The sequence below is a fragment of the Beta vulgaris genome, chromosome 2 (assembly GCF_026745355.1).
Source record: "Beta vulgaris subsp. vulgaris cultivar EL10 chromosome 2, EL10.2, whole genome shotgun sequence".
NCBI classification, from domain to species: domain Eukaryota; kingdom Viridiplantae; phylum Streptophyta; class Magnoliopsida; order Caryophyllales; family Amaranthaceae; genus Beta; species Beta vulgaris.
The window spans coordinates 43,881,717-43,906,104 of NC_079203.1; the positions used below are offsets into that span (position 1 = coordinate 43,881,717).

General features: G+C 42.4%; 1 protein-coding gene across 1 annotated transcript; it reads left to right on the forward strand.

Annotated features, from left to right (window-relative positions):
• The first annotated feature begins 1,081 nt into the window (after positions 1 to 1,081).
• On the forward strand, positions 1,082 to 7,259 carry LOC104886420 (wall-associated receptor kinase 2). The gene is made up of 4 exons (XM_010670878.4): positions 1,082 to 1,568; positions 3,074 to 3,616; positions 3,747 to 3,908; positions 6,193 to 7,259. The coding sequence occupies exons 1-4, from the start codon at positions 1,148 to 1,150 to the stop codon at positions 7,257 to 7,259; spliced, it is 2,193 nt and encodes a 730-aa protein (XP_010669180.4). The 5' UTR covers positions 1,082 to 1,147.
• Positions 7,260 to 24,388: the final 17,129 nt, after the last annotated feature.

The following is a 24,388-nucleotide window of genomic DNA, read 5'->3' on the forward strand; positions in this document are numbered from 1 at the left end:
CTTCAGTGAGATCGTAAGGAATGCCGCCGACGAAAACATAAGCAGAATGGTGAGAAAGAAAAAAATAGATAAGAAGTTAGAGATAGGGTTGGAAATAAGGTGGGTCGTGATTTTTTTTGATGACCAGCCATTGATTACCGTCCGCCAAGTTAGACGGTACACTTGTATAACGGACGCTAATTACCGTCCGTCCAAAAGTCGGACACTAATTATAGAAAAACGGACGCTAATTAGCATCCGCCCAAAGACGGACACTAATTTTACAAAAACGGACGCTAAGTTGCGTCTGATTGGGCCGGACGGTAAAGTCAGACGCTAAAAGCGCGGATTCTTGTTGTGGTTACGAAGGAAGTATAAGATATTGTTACGATTAAGTACTGAATTAGAAGGTGTACAAACTATATGTCAGTTTAAAAGATAGAGGACATGCGTATAATTAAATTGTTATTCAAAGATATTAAGGTGCTAACAGGTGTAACTTAAGATAAGAAGATTTTATCTGCCTTTGTTATAATAATCTTGTGTAAGGGGTGTTATTGAGAACTGAAGTTCTATGTAGGGTGTTTATTGCAAATTTTCTGAAAAATCCGGCAATCGTAGTGTTTTGGACTCTGGAGATGGAGACTCAAAGTACCTAGACGTGGTTCCCAATAATATTGGAAGAGTTATCCAACTTAATTGGCTGTCTTTGGACGTTCAATGTTAAAATTAATCGCTAAATTAAACTAACTATAGCATATTTTAAAGTCAATAGCTTTGTGATGTGCCCAAATACATGCAAATATTAATTAAATATCTCAGTCAAGCCTCATTGTACTCCACGATAGTCTAATATGATTGCTTGATTGGGATTGTAATCAAAGCGCATCATGTGTCATGCCTAAAGCCAACCCATTTAGGTAATTAAAAACTAAAAAACAATTAGAGGGGTTATTAATTAACAAATCCAATCAATACTCTATCTCTTTCCAAATTTGATTAGAATATAGAAAAAATAATTAGTTTCATTCAATTCTAGCTGCCCAGAATTTTTTAAAAAAATTTCATTGCTCTAGTAGATGTTGATCATTACTGCAACATAACATTATCATAAGACGTACATGAGCCAAACAGCCCAAAAATAACCAAGTAACCCAACAAAACAACCATGCATGTCTTAGTACTGTCAATTATAGTACTACTACTCTCGACAATAATTCCAACATGGTCTATAACACCAATGACCATGTTTACTGCCCCGAACATCACCAAACTCGGTTGCCCGCGCAAGTGCGGCAACCTCACCGTCCCCTACCCATTCGGGGTCGGCTTGGCGTCCGGCTGCTCGAGAGGTGTGTGGTACGACATCTTTTGTATGACTTCTTTCGATCCTCCGAAAGCGTTTCTAGCAGCAGCTCATGATAAAGGTCGAAATGCGATGGAGATCCTCGACATATCTGAATCTCACATTCGTCTTAAGAACCAAGTTAGTTATAAGTGTTTCAACTCAACGGCTACAACATCCCCTTTTTTTTCGGACTCCACTAGCTTCAACCTCTTCACGGCTCGTGCTCCCTACACTGTGTCAGGTATGTAGTTGTGGCACCCTCGATCATAACATTGAGTCATTGATAGCGGAAGTGATGATTTAATATGTACGGGACTGTCTTGATTACTTATTTATTTTTGCGTGAAATGCTTCTTTAGGAGTTTGTACTAGTATGGTTTATGTGCAATCAATGGATGCGTGGCTCTACTAATATAGTCCCTTCCATTCAAAATACAAGCTATTTTATAATACAAATGCAAAAATGTGTACAACTTTGGTTCATTTGTAGCAGCGGAAAGGAAGAGAAAGAAGGAGGAAAAAAACATTAGCTTCTTATATTTTATCTAAATTTTCACTTTCCTCCAATATTCTCCCACTTTAAGGAGGAAAGAAAAGTGAAAATTTATTAAAGAGTCTTCCCTTTCAATTTCTTCCATTTTCTTTTCTTTAATTTTATTTTTTGAACCAAACATTTAAAAATAACAACTTTTCTTTCACTTACTTTCTTTTCTTTCCAAATCCTTTCCACCAAACAAGCTGATAATCATTTCACATAATGAATAGTATAACATCACCAACGATCTTATGCATGATATAAATATTTATCTATATATAATAACTTCTCCGTGTCAAAATACTTGAAATATTTTGACTTTTACACTATTCACATACTCCCTTTAATTGTATTTTGTAAATTCTAAATAAGGATAAATATAGTCATGGATTGTGTTAAATTCGACTCGTCATCTAGTTTCAAATAGATATATATCAAATTTTTATAACTTTTAATTATAGGAAATTAGAGATACTAATAATTAAAGTTACACATCGACAAGCATGTCCAGAGAAATATTTCAAGTAATATGAAGCATTAAAAGTAATTGAAGAGGACAATATATATGATGTATGTATATTTAAAATTTTAACAAAATCTCTCACACATGTGATATTTTCTTAAACAATATGGATAAGAGGAAGATACTATTTGGATCCGTGAAATCCAAAATTATTTCACAAATCCGTTTTATACAATGAAATATGTTGTGAAATATATCAACATATGTATAGTTAAGTTATAATATATTTTTAAGATAATTAAAATAGTCTCATCAATGTTCTTTTCTTGTAAAATATAAAATTAACTAAGTGATTTATAATTCTTTATACGGCAATATTTTTCTAATTATTTTATCTTTTTTCAAGTAAAACAAAAAAGATTATGTGGATCTAAATCCAGAGCCGTAAATCTGCAGATCTGGATATGGATCTGACTTTTTTAGATCGATAGATGCGGGTCAGATCAGGATCCATGTTTAAAAAAATGGAATTGGGTCTGGATCAGATCTGGATTTAACCCGTTGTCGTCCTTAATGGGATCTATACTTCCAAATAGAAAACATGGCAAGAGTAGAACCCCCACAATCTCAAATAAGAGTCTTGTAAAGTAACCAAGTACCATTGGATCAGATTAAAATTTAACTAGAACATGACTAAAATAGTTATTTGGATTAACTCAAAAATCATTGTATCCGTCACTGTATGCAGCCTCTGCAAACAGGCTATTCGCTGTGGGGTGCCATGACTTCTCCCACTTCTCTGGAAGCTCTGAAGCCACTCGCATAATGACCTCCAGCAATGGAGGTACCTCATGCACAAGCAATTGCAGCTCCGACGCCAAGGACGTGGTCGCTGGGCAATGTGAGGGCGTAGGATGTTGCCAAGCAGCTATTCCTAGAGGATTAAGGTCTTATTCGGTTAGTCTTGATCTCAAAAGTAATCACACAACAACCACATCTTACAACCCTTGTGGGTATACATTTGTGGCAGATAGAGAAAGTTTCAAATTTCACGGGATTTCAGATCTCGATGACCCCAATTTTATAAATAGGACAATGTATGAAGCTCCATTGGTGCTAGATTGGGTGATACCCAATACTACATGCGCCAATGCTCGGCGTGATCTCGAAACTTACGCGTGTAAGGAGAACACTACTTGTGTTGATGCGGCCGATAGTGGCATCGGAGGGTATCGTTGCAGTTGTCGTCCAGGCTATGAGGGCCATCCTTATCTTTCTCCTGGTTGCTCAGGTATATATGACATCTACTCTTTCATGTTTGGTAAAGTTAGCATTTCGCACATAACACAGCATGACTAAATTAAACAAAGATGAGTTTTAAAGTACATTAAATGATCAGCTTCTTGTTAATTTTTTGGCAGATATAAATGAATGTGCTGATGTAGATAAAAGTCCGTGCTCCATGATATGCACAAATACTCCAGGAAACTACACTTGTTCTTGCCCGTCTGGATATACCGGTGACGGTAGAAAAGATGGAACGAAATGCCAGAGACCATTTCCTGTTTTGCAGGTTGGATTAGGTAATTAAGCAACAACTTTTACCTCATGCCTGTACAAGAATCAATCAGATTCTCAACTCAAATATCCTTAACTCTTGCAATAAGAATAAACTAGCTTTTTATGCATGCTATGCATTGCGGCGACATTTTTGGAATAACTATTACCCAGTATTAAAACAAACCAAAAATCGAAAATTTGTATCTAATTGAAATACTTACAAATAGTATTTAAAAACACATTAATAAATAAGTATAAGTAATGAAATTGCATCTCTAACTAATGTTTTTTGTTAAAGCTTTAAACAAGCAAACCCATGAACCATGATGAAATAAAAGTGACAAAAATAGTGCAGTCCTTTTTCTCTCTCTTCAGTTCTTAGCTACTCTCCCGATTTGCAAACCCATTCCCAATTTCACGCAATTCTTTTTTCCTTTTTATTTAATTAAAACAATGCGGTCGTCACTTTTTCTCTCCTTTTTATCATTTTCCTCAATCCCCCCAAATCAAATCACACACTCGATTTCTCCTCATTCTCAGCTAAACCTCTCAATCTCCGCTTTTGTGGAACGGACTTCGAAGAGAAGCATTGAGTTTATCAGGGAGTTCTCGCCGAGTTCAGCTCCCGAGTCGTCGAGTTCACTCTCTTGAGACCTTCAACTATGATTTTGTCATCATTTGGGGTAGCTTTGGCGGTTATGAAGATGCTCTTCATGTCGTCGATAAAAAATTTTTGAAATTAAGTTGATGGGCTGAAATTCGATAATGGGCACAAATTTTTGATTTTAATATATGGTTGAAGTTTTTTTTTTCTCAAATTCTTTTTTAATATCTGGGCACAAATATAATCCGTGCTGAAGTATTTTATCTCAATTTTTTAAAATATTTGGATACATATTTGAAGACATTTTTTGACGAAATTTGATTTTTTTCCGACAAATTCTGATGTAATTTTCATTTGAATTTCAATTTATTTGAATGCAATTTTAAATAAATTGTAATTTGAGTTTATTTTTTAAAAACAGTTTCAAACATGTCACATATTCGTAAGATTTATTGTAATTTGAGTTTAAATTTACTCGAACATATTACATATTCTTAAAATTTACTGAACATAGAACTTACACATACTTTTATTTTCAATAACAAATTGTGTGGCTGATTAACAGTAAAGTATTCGCAAATTTGAGAATGTCGGATTTGAAAATACCGTGCAGCTCCAATCTATGAAGAAAATTGATTTTTTTTCTGGTTTGAAGTTTGTGTTTTTAATTGAGTTTGTGTTATGGAAAAATTTATTTGAGCTTGAATTTAAGTGTCTCTATAATCAGAATGTCGTGTATTGTTTTTGTTATTGTATGTGGTATTAATGTGTGGCAAATTCTTGATTATGAATCTTTTTATTTGATTGAATCTTTTTAATTGTCAAGTTTATGTGATTGAGCATTATATGAGTTGATTGAATTTAATAGAGATTTAAATTTATTTTTTTGGCAAGTTTATGTGATTGAGCATTATATGAGTTGATTAAAAGAGATTTGATTGATTTTTCTTTTGGCAAGTTTATGCATGGAATTAGTTTTGATTAACTGCTAGAGATTGTATTTGGAAATTTGGAATGTAATATTTATGTTATGGATGGGCAATTAAGTGAATTCCTAAAAAGATATCATTACTCTCCCCTTAGCTTATATAATGGAGATATGTAGTCGCAAATCACAATACTACTTGCCAACGTTGAGCATTTGCAACGCGTCTAAACAATACCAAGCAACAATTACTTATATATGATATGACATTAATATTGTTTTTCCATATTATAGTACAAGTACTAGAGGCAAATCCAAATGGATTATTATCAAACCCATTACTTTTGGCTTGTAGCACGTTGCATGCATGCACTGTCATATCTTCTCAATTTTTAGTAAGTTCGGTGGATATCAAACCCATATATAGCTCTTAGGCTATGTTTAGTTTGCCTGAAATTTTCTGATCTGAACTTATTTTTTCTGATCTGATCTGAACTGATCTAATTACAAGATCTTATCTTTTAGATTTTTCTCAATATATAAGAAAAAATATAGTCATGTGGGATCTTGTTTTATTAATATTCAATTATTATAATTTTTACTAATATGTAATGAAAGATATTTAATAGTAATAATGATTTTTAAATCTAATCTGATCTGATCTGAACTTATTTTTTCTGATCTGATCTGATCTGATCTGATTAGATCTGAAATAAGCAAAAATAAGGTAAACTGAACATAGCCTTAATACTAAACTATCCTTAACCCTATGGTACAGGTGTTGGATTTGGCTCCTTATTTTTACTCATTACTGGAAGTTGGCTATGCTTGGCAAGTAGAAGAAGAAGGTTAATGCAAATGAAAGAGATGTTCTTCCAAAGAAATGGAGGTTCATTGTTGAAGCAACTAATCAACCCCAGCAAACAAGATAACATGGAGCAAATAAAGGTATATACTATTGATGAATTGAAGGTCGCCACCATGAATTTCAAGGATGAAAGAATCGTTGGTCGAGGTGGTTATGGTACAGTTTACAAAGGATTTTTAGCAAATAATGAAATTGTTGCGGTTAAGAGATCAAAGTTCGTGGATGAGGATCAAATTGAACAATTTATTAACGAGTTGATCCTTCTTGGACGAATAAGACACCCAAACGTGGTACGACTTCTAGGATGTTGTCTCGAGGTAGAAGTGCCATTACTAGTGTATGAGTTTATCTCCAATGGCACACTATATGATCAAATTCATAATCGAAATGGCGCTTCTTGGTATTCATGGAGCAATTGTTTGCGGATCTCCATGGATTCGGCTAATGCTCTAGCACATATTCATACGGTACCCATATTTCATCGAGACATTAAGTCCCAAAACATTTTACTAGACGATAGTTATACGGCAAAAATATCTGATTTTGGAGCTTCAAGATTGATTCCGTTACATGAAACTCATTTGTCCACGGTGGTCCAAGGTACACTAGGATATCTTGATCCAGAATACTTTTTTTCAAGTCAATTGACGGAGAAAAGTGATGTGTATAGCTTTGGCGTAGTTTTGGCCGAGCTCTTGACAAGGACAAAGCCAATTTTGCCGGAGAGGCTAACTGAAGAGCATAATCAAAATTTGGCAACATACTTTGTCAAGTCTATGCAACAAGATAATATAATCAAAATTCTAGATTCTCAATTGGTTGCAGAAGCAACTAAAGAGCAACTCACCTCGATTGCTAAGCTTGTAGTGCGATGCTTAAGTCTTCAAGGTAATGATAGGCCAACAATGAAAGAAGTGGCGACGGGTCTTGAAAAATTATGGGAGCAAACGACGTACTTGTCGCCGAGAAAGAGGTAGCCGGCCACCTGAAGGCACCATGGCACTCAATGGTTTGTCTACAAAGAGAAGTCCTGCGTAATTTTCATGATTAATAATCATGAAGATTTTGTTTTGGAAGACGACTAACAATGCACGATTAGCTTGTATGATTAAAAATCTCATATCTGGGGGGTTTATGGTTCCATTTTCTGACATAAATATTGCCAATTTTGTTACTTGTGTTTTTACTCATCAAGCTAAGGTGTTGTACGTCTGAAGAACCTCTTACTAAAGTGTTATTTCACTAGGAACACTACAAGAGGGAGTGAATTGTAATGTAGAACTTATTGTCCAAATAATGCGGAATTTAAAACATAAGCGATAAGGAACTGAAAGTGAAAGAGAAATTTTTACGTGGAAACTTCTTGTCTCAATACAAGAAGGAAAACCACGACCTACTCAAGATTTAAACTCTTCACTATAATAGGAAATCTCCTATGATTCAACCTATTACATACGCAAGTTCCACTCGGAATTCCAACTCTCTCACAATCTCCACTCTATACTCTAGACTTAACTCTAAGTCTTTCAAGAGTTCCCACAACTCTTTACAAAAGGTTTACTCAAACCCTTCACCCCTAGATAGACTTCACCCTAAGTCACGCATATACAATAAGAAGTTACTCAAGTTCCTAACTCGAACTTGATACAAGAATTCACTCAAACCCTTTACCAAGTTCCCATTACAAGAGTTCACTCAAACCCTTTAACCCCAAACTCAAATATAGACACTTGATAATTTGGTTTAACTCTAGCTAGTATATAGAAACTGAATAACGGTAAAGGAACATGGCACTTGTAGGAGCTTGGAACTGACTCAAACAAGCAATAGAACATATAATTCTCTTGTAACGTTATTCCTTAATTCAAACCTTATGGAATGACATTAGTCAGACACTACGGAAAGACACTAGTCACACAATTTAAAACTTAATTGAAATTGTATATTTATAGCAGTCTTTTAGAATGAACATGGGATTAATCATGTATTCGTGGTTAAACCATTTTCCCATGATGTTCCTCAACTAGAGGAACATGTTCCTTTTGTTACCCATGATCTCAGTTGAACGTGGAAGATGAAAATGTTACTGCTTCCTAAAATCTAGCATTTACTTATGCAGCAGTATTTTAAATTTGGTTTTAAATTAAAAACTATTTTAATTAATAACACCAAAATTAAATCTTTTTATCAAATAATATATTTAAAGGATTTTCTTGTAAATTCGAAAATGATTTTATTTTAGAATAAAGATAAAATCTTTTACATAAAAGATCTTTTCTTTCATATCATATTTTAACCACATAAAATCATTTTCCTAAAATATAGCCTTTAAAAACTCAACAGAGTCCTTTTAAGCGTTGCGCAATCTTTTACACGCCTAGTTCCTTTAACTGCTACTTTGTTCCTTTAACTTGGATTAATAGACTAGCACGTCTGTTTCTTAGAGAGGAATAGACAGATAATTTCTTTAACAACACTCATTATACATATTATAAATCTAGGCTTTTTATTTTCAAAAACTGAAAAGATAAAATTAAATTAATTAAAATCAGATTCCTAAAGAAACCGCTTTATTAAACCTATTATATTTAAAACTTATCTTTTATTTTAAAACTAAAACTAATTCTAAAACAACTAATGCACATTATATATAAATATATATTTGATCAAGTAGAGATTTATTAAGAAAAAAACTCTAAATAAATTCTTATAGATTAAGATGATAATATGCATCAGAGTTATTGACTCTTAAATACTTTTGACTCTAAGTTCCACAAGTTCCTTTGCCCTTACGAATTCCCTTAAACCTTGTTCCATTACCTTTCATGTTTCCACATACTTACATGAATCATAGAAAATAAACTCATATTTTCTGCCTTCATGCACCATGCTGCTCCAACTCAAGAATCGCATGTTGATAGATCCACCTTTGGAACTTCAGTGTGCTAGTTCCTTTAAGAAACTTCACACTCATAGTTCCTGCTCATGAACTTCTTGTTTCAACTATGAAACGTTATATTGCTGCTCCACTCAGAAACTGCTCCAGAACTTCATATTCAATGTTGCTTTTAGGATGTACCTAGGGACCGCTCTATTTGTGTTCCTTATAGGAATTCTTTTAGGAACTTTACTTGTTGGGAGACCTTCATGATGTGATATATTCAACCTTTGCTGACTTATTTCGTGTTAATGTAATGTGCACATCACAAATACATATGTTAGTTAGATATTAATTATTTGTTTACAATCATCAAAACACTACCTGACTCAACATAAAGTAGTTTCTCATTCCTCAATATACTTACTGTATACTTTAATATCTTAGAAAACGTATATGGATTGTCATAGTACTGTCGCTTGACACAAAAGCTTTCTTGCTTGCTGTGTCTCGTAATAAACTACTGTTCGGAAGATGCAAGAAAGAGTAAACATGGACAATAATATCATTGGTCTAATGACTTGATTCAAAGACAAATAAAGTGTTATCGTTTACGCATCATTGTCCATGAAACAACTTGAACATGAACAGTGTATTAGTAGTAGTAGTCCAACATACAAGTAGTCCACTATTAATTTGCGAAAGCTACATGCACGATGCACATGCTGGTCTTGGAAATTCTTGTCTTCCTGTCGAAATTGTGTGAGGGTATCTAGATTCTTTTGAGGTGTTACCCATTGAGATAAAAGGCGGCAGTTGAAAATATAAGTGTTACAAGGCTCTCAACTGTTAAAAGGTATCAACTGTTAAAAGCCTAAAAGGTAGTATTAATATGATATGTTGCCTTTGAAAGTTGAAACGTACGCACTTCTATTGAGTTGGTGTCATGGTGATGTGTGTAAAGGTCAACCTAATAAATTGTAGATATTTTCAGAAAATTTTTGCTGGAAAATATCTTTCAATCTTCCATTATGTAACAAAATATCGTTTACATAAATCTTGTGAGAACAATTGTCATATTGATTATTACTTTTTTTTGGGTAAGTGAAGTATTTCATTCATTACCTAATAAAGTTGAAAATATTACAATCCGGATTTATATTAAGTAGACAAGAGGTACATCAACAACTAATTAAAAAGTATAAATTAAGGATTATTACATCTATGAAATATAGCTAATTCACCAGCCTTTGAAGCTTGTTGTCGACAAACCTTATAAATCCTGCAAATATGGAATAACAGACCCTACTAGTCTCAGCCAAGCACGTTTAACTTCAGAGTAACTTAGAATATGAGTTCTCTAAAAAAAATATGCATCTTGTTGAAATGAGTAATCTGCTAAATCCATTTATAGCAATCATGGGCGGCATTACAATGATCATTTCAGGAATCAATCAAGTAACAACTGATTGATTATAAGAATCCGCCTCATATTCTCTAAATACTAGTTGAACAAATAGTGGCAAAAAATAGCTAGGTTTAAATAGGGGTCTAAATGGATCAGACGCACGCTCATACATTCACCATGAACGCAACTTTATGGACAAAGGTTTTTCCTTTCACAAACTCCCAAAACTTTCCTTAATTAGATTATGTAATTTGGTAATTTAATCAATCTAGTATATTGGTCAATGCCCCCAAAGTTTAAATCCTAGACACACCTCCGGCAATATAAATAGAGAATTATATTATCTGTCTATTTGCATAATAACTTGGTTTACACGGGAAAAAAATCCCTTGATTTTAATCATACTATAATGTATAGTGATTGTACATAGACAAAAATCATGCGGTTGTAAGCTCCAGTTAATTGATTGAAACACTATTCTACTACTCCCTCCGTCCCAATTTATTTGCTACATTTTGCCATTTAGGTGTGTCTCAATTTATTTGCTACATTTGCAAATATTTTCATATATAGTACATAGGTCCCACATTTTATTTACAAATTTGTCATCACTCCCTTCTTGGTTTTTGTAAATATTTCCATATATAGTACATAGGTCCCACAATTTACTTATTAGCTTTTTTGTTAATTCTTGTTATAGCAATGGTCCCCACTCCCTCATTGGTCTTTGTGATAAAGCAAATGTAGCAAATAGTTTGAGACAGAGGAAGTATTTAGTACCCTAATGAATGAGTGAGCAGAGACAACAGTCGTGTACGCATACTCCACCCAAGTTGATGAAAAGTCTTACTTTTGTTTAGCTGATCAATCACAGTTGTATAGATGCTCCAATGTAACGACGAAAAGTCTTATTAGTTAGCTTATCAATCAAAGTTATGTAGATACTCCAAAATATAGTATTTAAAGCTGCATACACATGCGCTGTTCTTACGTTGAATTCTTGCATTTTGTGTTGAAATATTTGTGAAGGAATCAGTAGATTCTACTTGGGTTCATTCTCACTCATAAGTCATAATAGTCGAAAAAGTATATAATATAATAAGAATCCTCTTGTATTTAATAGAGGGTGTGGGATTGGTTTGATATGGTTACCCCATCTCTGCACCTGATCGACCCCTTTTATATACACTTTTTTGGGATCAAATTAGTATTTGGGCCTGGCCTGGACATTGTACCGAGTTGGTATTATTTTTCGAACTTGATATGTATTTTTTTCCATTCCCATTAAAATATATTAAGAAAAACCCAACATTTAAAACGTATATACATAATAATGTGGACACTTAAGGCATGATTAATAGTTGGTTGAGATGGTAAATGTGTCATGTATAACAAGAGGTTGCGGGTTCAAATCTTGTTGGAAGGTAATTTTACTTATTTGTATAGATTCTGCGGTCCGCCTTAATTGGAATTTTAAGACAGGGCAAGTTCATACTTTCTCGAGGGAGAGAAACTAAAAAGTTGATTAAAATATATTAATAGTGGATAACATAGGTGTCTAGGTGGAAAATGAGGAAAAAGTAGATGAGACATGGTACCTTGAATAGAAAAAGTCACAGTATATATATTAAAAAGAAACAGCCCAAAAATCTATCAATCGCCGAAAAGATAAGGGCCAACACCGGAAATGGTCTCAGGTTTCATCTTGTAAAAATAATTTTCGCAAAAAATACTTTATAAGGTTTTTTTCACAAAAATGAACTCGTAAAAGGTTTTTAATTTTTTGGCAAATTTTCCTTTATTACCTAAACGTTACAATAAAATGTTTCCTTCAACCTAAGTTCAATGATCCACAAAGTTAAACTTAGGCAAGTATTCTCAAGTCTATGATAGTATTACTCGGACCACATTTTAATGTATGTAAGAACATCATCATAGTAAATATAATAAAGGTTGTTACCGAACTCTCATCTTGCACGGGCAACTATTTTAATTTGCTCTCAGGTTGGGCTTTTTTACAAACAGCTTAAGATTCTAGAATTACATATTGCTATTACTTGGAGCATAATAAAATCGAAGCTATAAACTTGTATTGATGCTCAAAGCTAGCAAGGAAATCTGTTACATATACCAATTTAATTTGATCATATCACTTCTATACTGTAGTTGTTAATAATTTGTTTTACATACATTTGTCCTTTTGTTTACTTTTCTGGTGTGCAAATAGCTATAATTCTATAAATAAAGTTATTGATGTAATATAATTAAAATTTAGACCAAAATTAAATTTGGGTTGGACATGTATAACATTCGCGCTGCTAGTGATAATGATGGAGAGGCTGTTGATTGCGATCACCCCTAATAATCCTTAGCGTGTACGCATACGGCAGATTCCATTACCCCAAGTTGAGTAGAAAAGTTATCTGCTAATTTTGTCAATTAATTTTAGTGAGGTGACATGTTTGTTAACTATTTTTGGATGACTGGATGGATTATGAGATTGTCCAGGAATCTTGTCTTTTAATCAGATACTTCTATAATCTATATGCAAGGCTGGATTCTCCTTGTACACTACTACCTTATCTATATTTTTGACAATCGCAATCTTTAGGCTGGATTCTGCTTGTACACTCCCACCATTATCTGTAGGGTTGATATGCAAGGCTATTTGTTTGGGCTTATTTCCTGGATTAGACCTGCCAGGGACAATTAAGCCCAATAAAGCCTTAAACCTCCAGAGGGCCCCACCTGTGATAGTGCCTCCCAGCTGTCAGTGCCCTCCAGCTGGCCTACAGTTGGGATATCCCCAGCACTATAAATACTCAACCCCCTCATCAATGAGAAGGTATTGAATTCTTACCTAACAAACCAGAGCATCTCTCTCTAGACTTTATCTCTCTAAGCTTGATTACTGACTTGAGCGTCGGAGAGGCGATCCCGGAACAACCCCCGGGGCAGTCTAACCATTACTTTTGCAGGATTCCGGCGTACGGACTTTGGACTCAGGACATTCAAATCTGACCCAGTATTCCCTAAGCAAAGGAATCAGAACCCTTAATTTCTAGACAGAAACAGTTTGGCGCCATCTGTGGGGATAGTACAAAAAGTTACTTCGCCACCACTCACTCAGATTAACTCTCTCAGCTACTCAGCTCAGAACGCCAATTGACAATGGCACCAACAAAGAACACTCGCGCTAAGCAAGCCTCTGACCAGGTCGGTCGCCAGAAAGAGGCCACTCCCCGCGCACAATAGGGAACCCCGAACCCGTCGGCCGGAGCGAGGTCACTCGCCTGCACATAACGGAGGCCGAGCGGACACCCCTCACCGGCTCTGAGGTCACTACCGTCCAAACTCTGGACCCTCGGTCGGTATCTCCAGGCATATTCAGCATGTGGAGCCTCAGCCGCTCTTTGCGTCTGACCTGGCCCTTATCACGGCTCAGCTCCAGGAAACTTTCCAAAAGTGAATGATGGACATGATGGCCATGCTCCAGCAGAGGCAGCCGCAACAAGTCATCCCGCTCAACCAGCATGAGCTTAGAGAGCGCACAGTCGTCCGCTCCCAAAGGGACCACTCTCGTTCTAATCGGGATCCACAGCCTAGCCGGCCACGGTCCGATGCGAGAGACCCGAGCCACAGGGAAAGAGAAAAGTCAGCACGACAGGGGTCGGCCCGTCTGCATGCAGAAACCCATATATCTAAATCCCCAAGGGGGGGAGTGGGTCGAAAACCACAAGACGCCCGAGAATTCCTTAACAACAAGAAGCGCCTCAGCCAAGGCTACGACGCCCGGGAATTCCTCAAGAAAAAAGCAAATGACCGAGAGGGCCAAGGGGACTCGGCTCATTCTCAGCCCCCTAGGCTAACTGGAGGGGGGCTCAAGTTCCTGATCCCCTTCAGTCAAGAAATCCTAGGGACCCAGCCTCCGGGGAAAATCAAACCCCCCCTGATCGAGCCATTTGCGGGCCTAACCGACCCAGATGATCATATGGCTAGTTACAAGGCTCAAATGAGCGTGCAGACAAGTTACGAGGCACTTGGTGCCCTTCTTCCCTACCACCCTCAAAGGTTTGGCTCTCATTGGTTCCAAGAGCTGCCGGCGGGGGTCATCACTGACTTCGCCATATTGGAACACCTCTTCATCCACCAATTCGTAGCGGGAAAGAGGCAAAGAAAAACCAGCCTTCACCTCATGGGGGTGAAGCAAGACAAGAATGAATCCTTGTCGGACTATATAAAGAGGTTCAACGAAGAATCTCTCAAAAGAACCGACCTACAGGACGCCGTAGCCTTCGCTGCCCTTATGTCCGGGCTCCAACCGGGTCGGCTCAGATGGTCATTGGCCGAGAATGAAGTGAAAACTTACTCGGAAGCCATGGCTCGGGCCCAAAGATTCATCCAGGCCACGGACATCTGCCGCTACTCCGATGAGGGTGGCAAGAAAAGAAAAGATGACGGCGGGCACCTAGGTCAGCCTAAGCATCAAAGAACAGGGGGCCGAGGGGATCGGCTCACCGATCACGGCAACGACCCCCGATTCAATAAAAACCGAAAGGAGATTTATTTTGACATCCGGAACAAAAATTGGCTTCCCAGGCCAACGCCCATCCGGACATCATCGTCTCGGAGGGATAAAAGCTTATGGTGTGACTACCACAAGGAATGTGGACACACCACCAAGGACTGCCGAGAGCTCAAGAAATCCTTGGATGGTTTGTCCGACCAGGGCAAGCTCAACCACTACCTGAAGCACTCGAGTGAAGAAAAGGGGAAGCAAAAGGTGGGTCAGTCGAACAGCGGGGACACGGAAGGATTCATCGGTGTCATCGCTGGAGGATTCGCGTCGGGAGGCCTAACCGGCCGAGCGCGCAAGGCTCACCTCCAAAACCTCAAGCATCAGGTACTAGATGTTCAGCTCCCTCGAGCTAGTGGCCCCGTCATGACCTTCGGGGAACCCAGTCGGACGTTACACGTTCCGCACGATGACCCCCTAGTCATCGAGCTCAAGGTAGCTAATACCAAGGTGAAGAGGGTATTGGTGGTAGACATCCCTTTGCCTTACAACATAATAATGGGGAGGCCCATGCTAAACAAAGCCAAGGCCGCCATCTCCACCTACCAGCTCCTCTTGCAGTTTGAGACTGATGACGGGAAGGTAGGAAAAATTCAAGGCGACCAACAGGCCGCAAGAGAGTGCTATGTGAATAGCCTCAAAAATAACGACGTCCAAAAGGACTCGGACAACGACGTCCAAAAGGACTCGAAAAAAAGAAAATAGAAGGGGGCAGCCCTCAACCAGCCTCGGGGTGTACATAACTGAAAACCCAAGCAATACGAGCGTCCTCAGCCAGCCGAGGATGACGAAGAAGTCGCGATCGGCCAGGACCCCGGTCGGACTGTCAGGGTAGGCAAGGCCATGGACCCCAAACAAGGCAAGTATCATCCAAGTGCTCACGGAGTACCAAGATGTCTTGCCTATGAGGCCACAGAAATGCCGGGGCTCGACCCGAAAATCATGTGTCATGAGCTTAACATCAAAGAGGGTTCAGACCAATCAAGCAAAAGCTCAGACACCAAGGTCCCGAAAGAAACGCCGCAGCAGCCGCAGAGTCAAGAAGCTGCTCGAAGCGGGTTTCATAGAAGAATGTCAATACTCGGAGTGGCTGGCCAACGTGGTTTGGTCAAAAAGCCGAGTGGGGCATGGCGAATGTGTGTCGATTTCACCGACTTAAACAAAGCCTGCCCAAAAGACAATCACCTCTGCCAAAGATCGATAGGCTGGTCGATTCAACGGCAGGGCACGCCCTTCTCAGCTTCATGGATGCAAATGCCGGCTATCATCAAATTCCCATGGCCGAGAAGGATAGGGTTCATACAGGCATTCATCACTCCTCAGGGGTCTACTGCTACAAAATGATGTGTTCGGCCTCAAAAATGCCGGGGCGACATATCAGCGAACCGTCAACAAAATCTTCAGCGACCAATTGGGTCGGAACATTGAGGTATACGTTGACGATATGATAGTCAAAAGCAAGGCCCAGTCGGATCACCCTGCAGATCTGAAAGAAACGCTGAGCACCCTAAGGAAATACCGAATGATGCTCAACCCTAAAAAATGCGTCTTCGGAGTTAAAGGGGGAAAGTGCCTCGGATTTCTAGTAGATGAGAGAGGTATAGAGCCAACCCGGACAAAATCAAAGCGGTCTTAGAAATGAAATCGCCTCGGAAGTTCGGGAAGTACAGCGCCTAACCGGCTGCTTAGCGGCCTCGGTCGGTTCCTCTCCCGGTCGGCTGATAAGAGCTTGTTGTTCTTCAAGGCCCTGAAGCGAAAAGAGTTCGCATGGGATGACGAAGCCGAGCAAGCCTTCGCTGACCTCAAGAATCACTTGGCATCTTTGCCCAAACTGATCTCCCCCTTGCCGGGGGAACCCCTGTTTATCTACTTGGCTGTCTCGGACTACGCTCTTAGCGCCGTCCTAATAGCCGAGCGAGAAGGAAAGCAACATCCTGTTTACTTCATCAGCCACGCCTATAGGGGGCCGAGGCGAAGTACAGCGATGTTGAGAAAATGGTCTTTGCCTTGGTGATGGCGAGCCGGAAGCTCAAGCCCTATTTCCAAGCACATCCCATCAAAGTCCTAACCGGACAACCGCTCCGGAAGCTTATTGAGAATAGAAATCACTCGAGTCGGATGAGCGATTGGGCAGACCAGTTAGCAGATTTTGGGCTCGAGTTCGAGCCCGAAGGCCATCAAGGCCCAAGCACTCGCTGACTTCATCACTGAATGCGCAACTCGACCCCCGGTCGGTTCGCAAGAGGAGTGGGAGTTGCTTGTTGATGGTCATCCACAAAGAGTGGTTGTGGAGCGGGCTGGTCATCAAACCCCGGTCGGAGAAAAAATTGAATATGCTGTTAAGTTCGAATTTCTCGGATCTAACAATGAAGCCGAGTATGAGGCCCTCATCCTCGGAATACAGCTATGCATCCTAGCTGGGGCAACATCAATCATAGCCAAGTCCGACTCACAACTCATAGTGGGTCAGATTTCCGGAGACTATGAGGCCAAGGAGGACAACATGAGGATGTACTTGGCCAAAGCCCGAGCTGTCATTGGAAGGTTGTCCGGATTCCGGATTACCCACATTCCTCGCTCGGAAAATCAGCAAGCTGATGCACTGGCTCGGATGGCTAGTTCTGCTGAAGGGTCGGCCCCAGAACCATAACTTGGGAAGTATTGAAGGAGCCTAGCATAAATGCCAAAGAGCTGCTCGTACTCAATCGATCCTCAAACTGGATGAGGGAAATTGTGGAATACCTGCGAGACGGGACCTTACCCAGTGATCCTAAAGAAGCCGACCGGATTAAGCATAAGTCAGGTTGGTTCCTTTGGCATGAAAGGCAGCTCTATAAAAAGTCCTTCACTCATCCCCTCCTCAAATGTATAACCCCCGAGGAAGGAAATTATGTCCTCCGGGAAATACACCAAGGAGCCTGCGGAAGCCATCAAGGGGGTCGAACGATAGCCGGAAAGGCGCTAAGGGCAGGATACTATTGGCCTACTTTGAAAGCTGACGCCTCGGACTTAGTCCGACGGTGTCCCTCCTGCCAGATTCACTCGGACATACCAAGGGCGCCTGCCACTCCCCTCACCACCATTCAAGCAGTCCTGCCCTTCGACAAGTGGGGCATGGACCTGCTCGGACCTTTTCCCCCAGCTTCTGGGCAAAGGAAGTTCCTAATTGTGGCTATTGATTACTTCACCAAGTGGACCGAAGCCGAGCCACTGGCGTCAATTACTGACAAGCAGGTCCAGCTGTTCATATGGAGGAATATCATTACCCGGTTCGGAATTCCAAGAGCCTTGGTATCGGACAATGGCCGACAGTTCAACAGCGGGCCGACTCGAGAGTATTGTGCCCGGTTCGGCATTCAAACAAGGTTTCAGCAGTCTCCCGCCCTCAGACCAACGGGCAAGCCGAGTCAGCCAATAAAATTGTCCTAAAGGGTATCAAGAAATCCCTTGATGCAGCTAAAGGGGAATGGGTAGACGACCTACCCGGAGTGCTCTGGTCGGCTCGAACAACAGTGAAAGAAGCCACGGGCACTCCCCTTTCGGCTTGGTCTATGGAGCGAAGCTGTCCTTCCGGTCGAGGTGGGAATCCCTTCCCCTCGGATGACATTCTATGAGTTTGACCAAAACGAAGAAGAAAAACCCGTCAACTTAGACCTGTTGCCAGAAACCCGAGGCAATGCTTTGCTACAAGCCATCCAGTACAAGCAAAAAATCACAAGGCAACTTAAAGGCGAGTAAAGCCTCGGCCACTCGGCCTGGGCGACTGGGTCGTTCGAAAGGTAGAAGCCACCGGACTCTCCCATCTCAAAGGGAAGTTGAGGCAAATTGGGATGGCCCTTACAAGGTTACAGAGGTCATCAAGCCAGGGACATTCCGACTCGAATCTCCCGAAGGGGTTCCCTTGGCTCGACCTTGGAACTTAGACAATCTCAAAAGATTCTATGTTTAACTTTTTTTTCGTTACTTGCACTAGGGGCATGTTGTAAGGCCAGCACTACCTGGTCGGTTTAGCCAACAAATTCAATTGTAGCTCGGATTAACCAGTCCATGTACCAAGTCGGGTTTCTACCCCAGAAATAAAAAGACTTAGCCAGTCTCATTATTTTGATCAAAAAGGCAAGTAAGACTTAACCAGTTTATTGTCTATTAAATGTCATAATATTGCAAATAACGAAAAAGTGCGACACAAGGAAGGACAAGTTGCAAAATAGTAGTTGTATTCCAATTGATCAAAAGTTGCAAAATACAACCAAAAGTTTACAAAAATACAGGGTCGAAAGCGATGCAAAAATTAAAGCAAAAAGCCAACATGGCAAAAACATAGAAAAAATCCTAAGGCAGCTGGGGAGTGGGGTCGGCAGCAGGATCGGCAGCAGGGTTCTCAGCATCAGGTTGCTCGGCAGCGTTCCCTGGAGGCGGCTCGGTGCTAGCAGCGCCTTCGTCATCATCATCCTCCTCGTCATCCGAGCTCATTTCCTCGGCCATTTTTGCCTTGATAACGGCTGCTTCGCATCGCATCATACTCCTGGTAGCGCGACCAGACAGAATTCCAGTCGGCTTCTGGGCAAGAGTCAGCCAGGGCCTCCCTGAGCTTGAGGGGCCTCATCCTCACCCATCTTGTGGGAAGACTGGCCAACCTCGGCGCAAAACTCAGTGCAATCGTCCGAGGCCTGCCAAGCCTTGAACCACTCCTCCTGGGAGCGGGCAACGGCCGCCTGAGCTTCCTTTAGTTGGGCCTCGGCTGTAGAGAGCTTGAACTTGACCCTCTCCAAGTCGCCCTCGACCTTAGCTAGATTGGTCTCGGCCGTAGCCTTGGCGGACTCGGCATTCTCTTTGGCCAAGGAAAGGTTGGCCTTTCCACTTTCCAGTCTTCCCTCTCCTGCTTCCAAGTAGCCTCGCCCTTGTCGATCTTGGAGTTGGCTTCCTCCAGACGAAGCTCGGCCAGACGCTTAGCCTCCTTAGCCTGGTACAGCTCATCAAAGTGCGACCGAGCCGCCTCCTTCAGATCCGAGACCTCTTGGACCAGGGCGAGCCGGTCTTCGGCCACCTTGGTCATTCGGATGGAAAACTGCCAGAGTAATAAACAATCAGTTAAAAGTTGGCTAATAAAAGGCAAGTAAAGGGCAAAGAAAAGTTCACTTACGTCCATCCAAGAGCGGAAGAGCTCGCTCGACTCATTCCTCCCATTGACCTCATTAATATGGTCCCGGTCGGTCTGAGTGCATAGGATCTCCAGTGCGTCGGAAATCCTCTTCTTCTTGTCCGTTTTGGACATTTGGGTAAAGGGGACGGGCGCCTCGGACAAAGAGCTCTCGGCCAAAGAAGGGTTGGAGGTCCCCTGAGCATGTCCCGGACTCCGGACGGGCTCGAAGTCCGAGGGATGAACCGAAATGTGGGTTCCCCCCTCCAGAGTCAGGTCGGGGACTGTTCACCTCAACTGAAGGCTCCTTCCGAGCCTTTTTCGCCGAGGCCTCCTTCTCAGCTCGAGCTTTGGCCAGAGCCTCTTTCTGTCAGCTCGACCCTCTCCTCGGCCCTCTCCTTGCGTTTCCTCGGTTTGGGGTTGGAGGGATCCTAAAAAACCAAGGAGTTAGCAAGATATGCGAATGAATTTAAACCAGGTCGGATGGAAAAATTGTTTACCTTCGGCTTGGAGGGCTTGTTGATCTTATTGGCCTTCATCCGCGCCCTGATCCGAGCGGCCTTGAGAGCAGCGGAAGTCAATCGCTCGGCCATTTCTTGATCGGTTTCCTTTAAAAAGGACAAAGAAGCTTCTGCAAAAGGAAAAAACACAGTTAGCAAAAAGCAACAAGTAAAGCAACACAAACAAGTCAACCGGACCCCCTTTTGCCGAATTACCCTTGGGGAAGGCCGGACTCAGGCCGAACGCGGCGAGAAAGTGCTCATTCTTGAATAGTTTACAGCTCGGGAGCCAATTCCCCGCTACAAAAACCTCACCGCCATCCACTATCTTTGCCTCCAATTGCATATAGATGGCAGCCACTGCTTCGTCTTCCGATAGCTCGGGCACTTTAAAGTTGAGGCAGTGGTTGGGTCGGCAGAGGAGGTACGATGGGGATGCCCCATTCTCCCCATAGTAAACAAAGGCAAACCCTCGACGAAAACCCTTTTGAGAAGGTAGGTCGAGGACGGTTCGGTAGCCTCGCCGAGCCTGGAAGCACCACCAACCAGGTCCATGATCCCCGGCGGCATCTCGAACAACTTGTACAAGTGACGCCAGAGGGTGAGGGTCGGTTTAACGCCGATGATATCGCATATTACTTGAACCGCCAATATGCCGCCCCAAGAGTTCGGAGACAGCTGACCCAGGCACAGGTTGTATGCATTCGGTATATCCTTCTCAAATTGGGTCAGCGGAAACCTCAAGCCCATCTCCATGGCCTTGTAATAAAAGGCGGTGCATCCAGGGGGTGGGCTCAGAATGGTGTGGCTGGCATCGGGTCGGACCAACAAATAGGGGTCCTTTATTTGGAATTTTGCTGCTTGGCCTCGGGCATCCTCCAGTAAGGCCTTTATTAGAGAAGGAAGAGGAAATTTTGCTCCCGGACCGCCTTTGGGGTCGATCTCAGGGTACGCGAGCCGCCCGGACGTAGAAGCTTCGCCTTCTTCTCCCGGCATAGCTACCCTAACTACACCATCAGACAGATATTTGTCTAAGTAACTCCTCGAAGAGGGATAGGCCAGGGACACCTCCCAGGGTAGAGGGATGGCACCCTCGGCCTCCTCCTCCTCGGCTTGCGAAGGAGTACTCGGGAGGGAAAGCGCCTCAGGCACAGCCGAGGGATCCGGGCAACTTATTAAAGTTGACACCAATACCATTCCCATACCTCTCACTTCCTCGGCTAAATTATAAGGAGGTGAGGGAGGGGTGTCACTGACTCGGACGAGCTCCCCATTATTTATCAACAGAAGGGGGTCGGCCGATTTTATTAAAAGAAAGAGAAGAAAAACTTAGTGAAAAAAGCAAAAAAGTGCGTACCTGGTCGGACGAAGAATGGAACCCGGACTTAGAGAGAGAAGGAACTCTAAAGTAGAGAGAGAAGCAGAAAATCAAATTTAAGAGAGAGAGAGAATTGTAAAAGTGACAAAATCTCTCCCCTCTCTCCCTACTTATAGGCAAAATCCTCGGTTTCTGTCCGCGTCGCATCTTGGACCGGGCCTGTGTTTTCGCCCTTAATGGGCCTCCCAAATGCCCAAAACTGTTCAAAAGAACCACTCAAGGAATATCAATCGTCACAAAAGCCATAAATGACCAGAAGTTGAATCGCCACCATGTTTTCAAGCACCCCAATAATCCCCCATTGCCACGTGGCATTTGGGTTTTCAAGAAACTATTAAGTTCACCAGCTCAAGATTGCTAGTTCATCAGCTCAAGACTACCAGCTCGGTCACTTAGCCAGTGGTCCAAAGCCATAGGCACCGGCTCGGACAAGCATGGGGCTCATTGGCCCCTCATCCGAGCCGCGTCCAATCAGCTCGGCCCAAGGAGGCTCTCCTCTTTGGTTGAGTAAGTCTCCTAAGTCCCAGATAGACTTAGCGAGAGCAGGCACCGGCTCGGACAAGCATGGGGCTCATTGGCCCCTCATCCGAGCCGCGTCCAATCAGCTCGGCCCAAGGAGGCTCTCCTCTTTGGTTGAGTAAGTCTCCTAAGTCCCAGATAGACTTAGCGAGAGCAGGCACCGGCTCGGACAAGCATGGGCTCATTGGCCCCTCATCCGAGCCGCGTCCAACCAGCTCGGCCCAAGGAGGCTCTCCTTTTGGTTGAGTAAGTCTCCTAAGTCCCAGATAGACTTAGCGAGAGCAGGCACCGGCTCGGACAAGCATGGGGCTCATTGGCCCCTCATCCGAGCCGCGTCCAACCAGCTCGGCCCAAGGAGGCTCTCCTCCTTGGTTGAGTAAGTCTCCTAAGTCCCAGATAGACTTAGCGAGAGCAGGCACCGGCTCGGACAAGCATGGGGCTCATTGGCCCCTCATCCGAGCCGCGTCCAACCAGCTCGGCCCAAGGAGGCTCTCCTCCTTGGTTGAGTAAGTCTCCTAAGTCCCAGATTGACTTAGCGAGAGTGGGTACCGGCTCGGACAAGCATGGGGCTCATTGGTCCCCGGTCCGAGCCATGGACGAGCCATACCCTTCCATTTCTTTGCGAGACTGGGTCGGCACGCAAGTTTCCCCTCTCTCCTATGAGACCGGGTCGGCACGCCAGCTTCCCCTCTCTCCTACGAGACCGGGTCGGCGTGCCAGCTTCCTCTCTCTCCCTCGAGACCGGGTCGACGCATCCTTTCCCTCCTCTGAGGAACCGGGTCGGCACTAGCCACCCCTCTCCTTGAGGAGACCGGGTCGGCACATGCCGCCCTTCTCTCCAAGGATACAGGGTCGGCACTAGCCACCCCTCTCCTTGAGGCGACCGGGTCGGCACTAGCCACCCCTCTCCTTGAGGAGACCGGGTCGGCACATGCCGCCCTTCTCTCCAAGGAGACCGGGTCGGCACTAGCCACCCCTCTCCTTGAAGAGACCGGGTCGGCACATGCCGCCCTTCTCTCCAAGGAGACCGAGTCGGCACTAGCCACCCCTCTCCTTGAGGAGACTGGGTCGGTACGTGCCCCCCCCCCTTTTTTCTCTAGAAGATCAGGTCAGCCTGGGTTCAGGACTGTTTGGGTTCCGCCACGAACGGGAGACACCTCAGCAAGGCCTCGATGTTTCCCATTCCTGGCGTGGGGCTAATTGTTTGGGCTTATTTCCTGGATTAGGCCTGCCAGGGACAATTAAGCCCAATAAAGCCTTAAACCTCCAGAGGGCCCCACCTGTGATAGTGCCTCCTAGCTGTCAGTGCCCTCCAGCTGGCCTACAGTTGGGATATCCCAGCACTATAAATACTCAACCCCTCATCAATGAGAAGGTATTGAATTCTTACCTAACAAACCAGAGCATATCTCTCTAGACTTTATCTCTCTAAGCTTGATTACTGACTTGAGCGTCGGAGAGGCGATCCCGGAACAACCCCCGGGGCAGTCTAACCATTACTTTTGCAGGATTCCGGCATACGGACTTTGGACTCAGGACATTCAAAACTGACCCGGTATTCCCTAAGCAAAGGAATCAGAATCCTTAATTTCTAGACAGAAACACTATTTATTGAGAATTAGGAGAAGATAGAGGAGTGATAGCTCCTCGTAATTATCTCCTTCTCATGACAAGAGTTTGATTTCTATGAGTATGTGAGGATCAAAA

What these genes read in the sequence shown, in the direction of transcription:
- LOC104886420 (XM_010670878.4), top strand. Translation starts at nt 1,148, where the DNA reads ATGCATGTCTTAGTACTGTCAATTATAGTACTACTACTCTCGACAATA. An exon ending in TGCTCCCTACACTGTGTCAG is followed by an intron (nt 1,569 to 3,073) that starts GTATGTAGTTGT and finishes CACTGTATGCAG; the next exon opens with CCTCTGCAAACAGGCTATTC. An exon ending in TCTTTCTCCTGGTTGCTCAG is followed by an intron (nt 3,617 to 3,746) that starts GTATATATGACA and finishes ATTTTTTGGCAG; the next exon opens with ATATAAATGAATGTGCTGAT.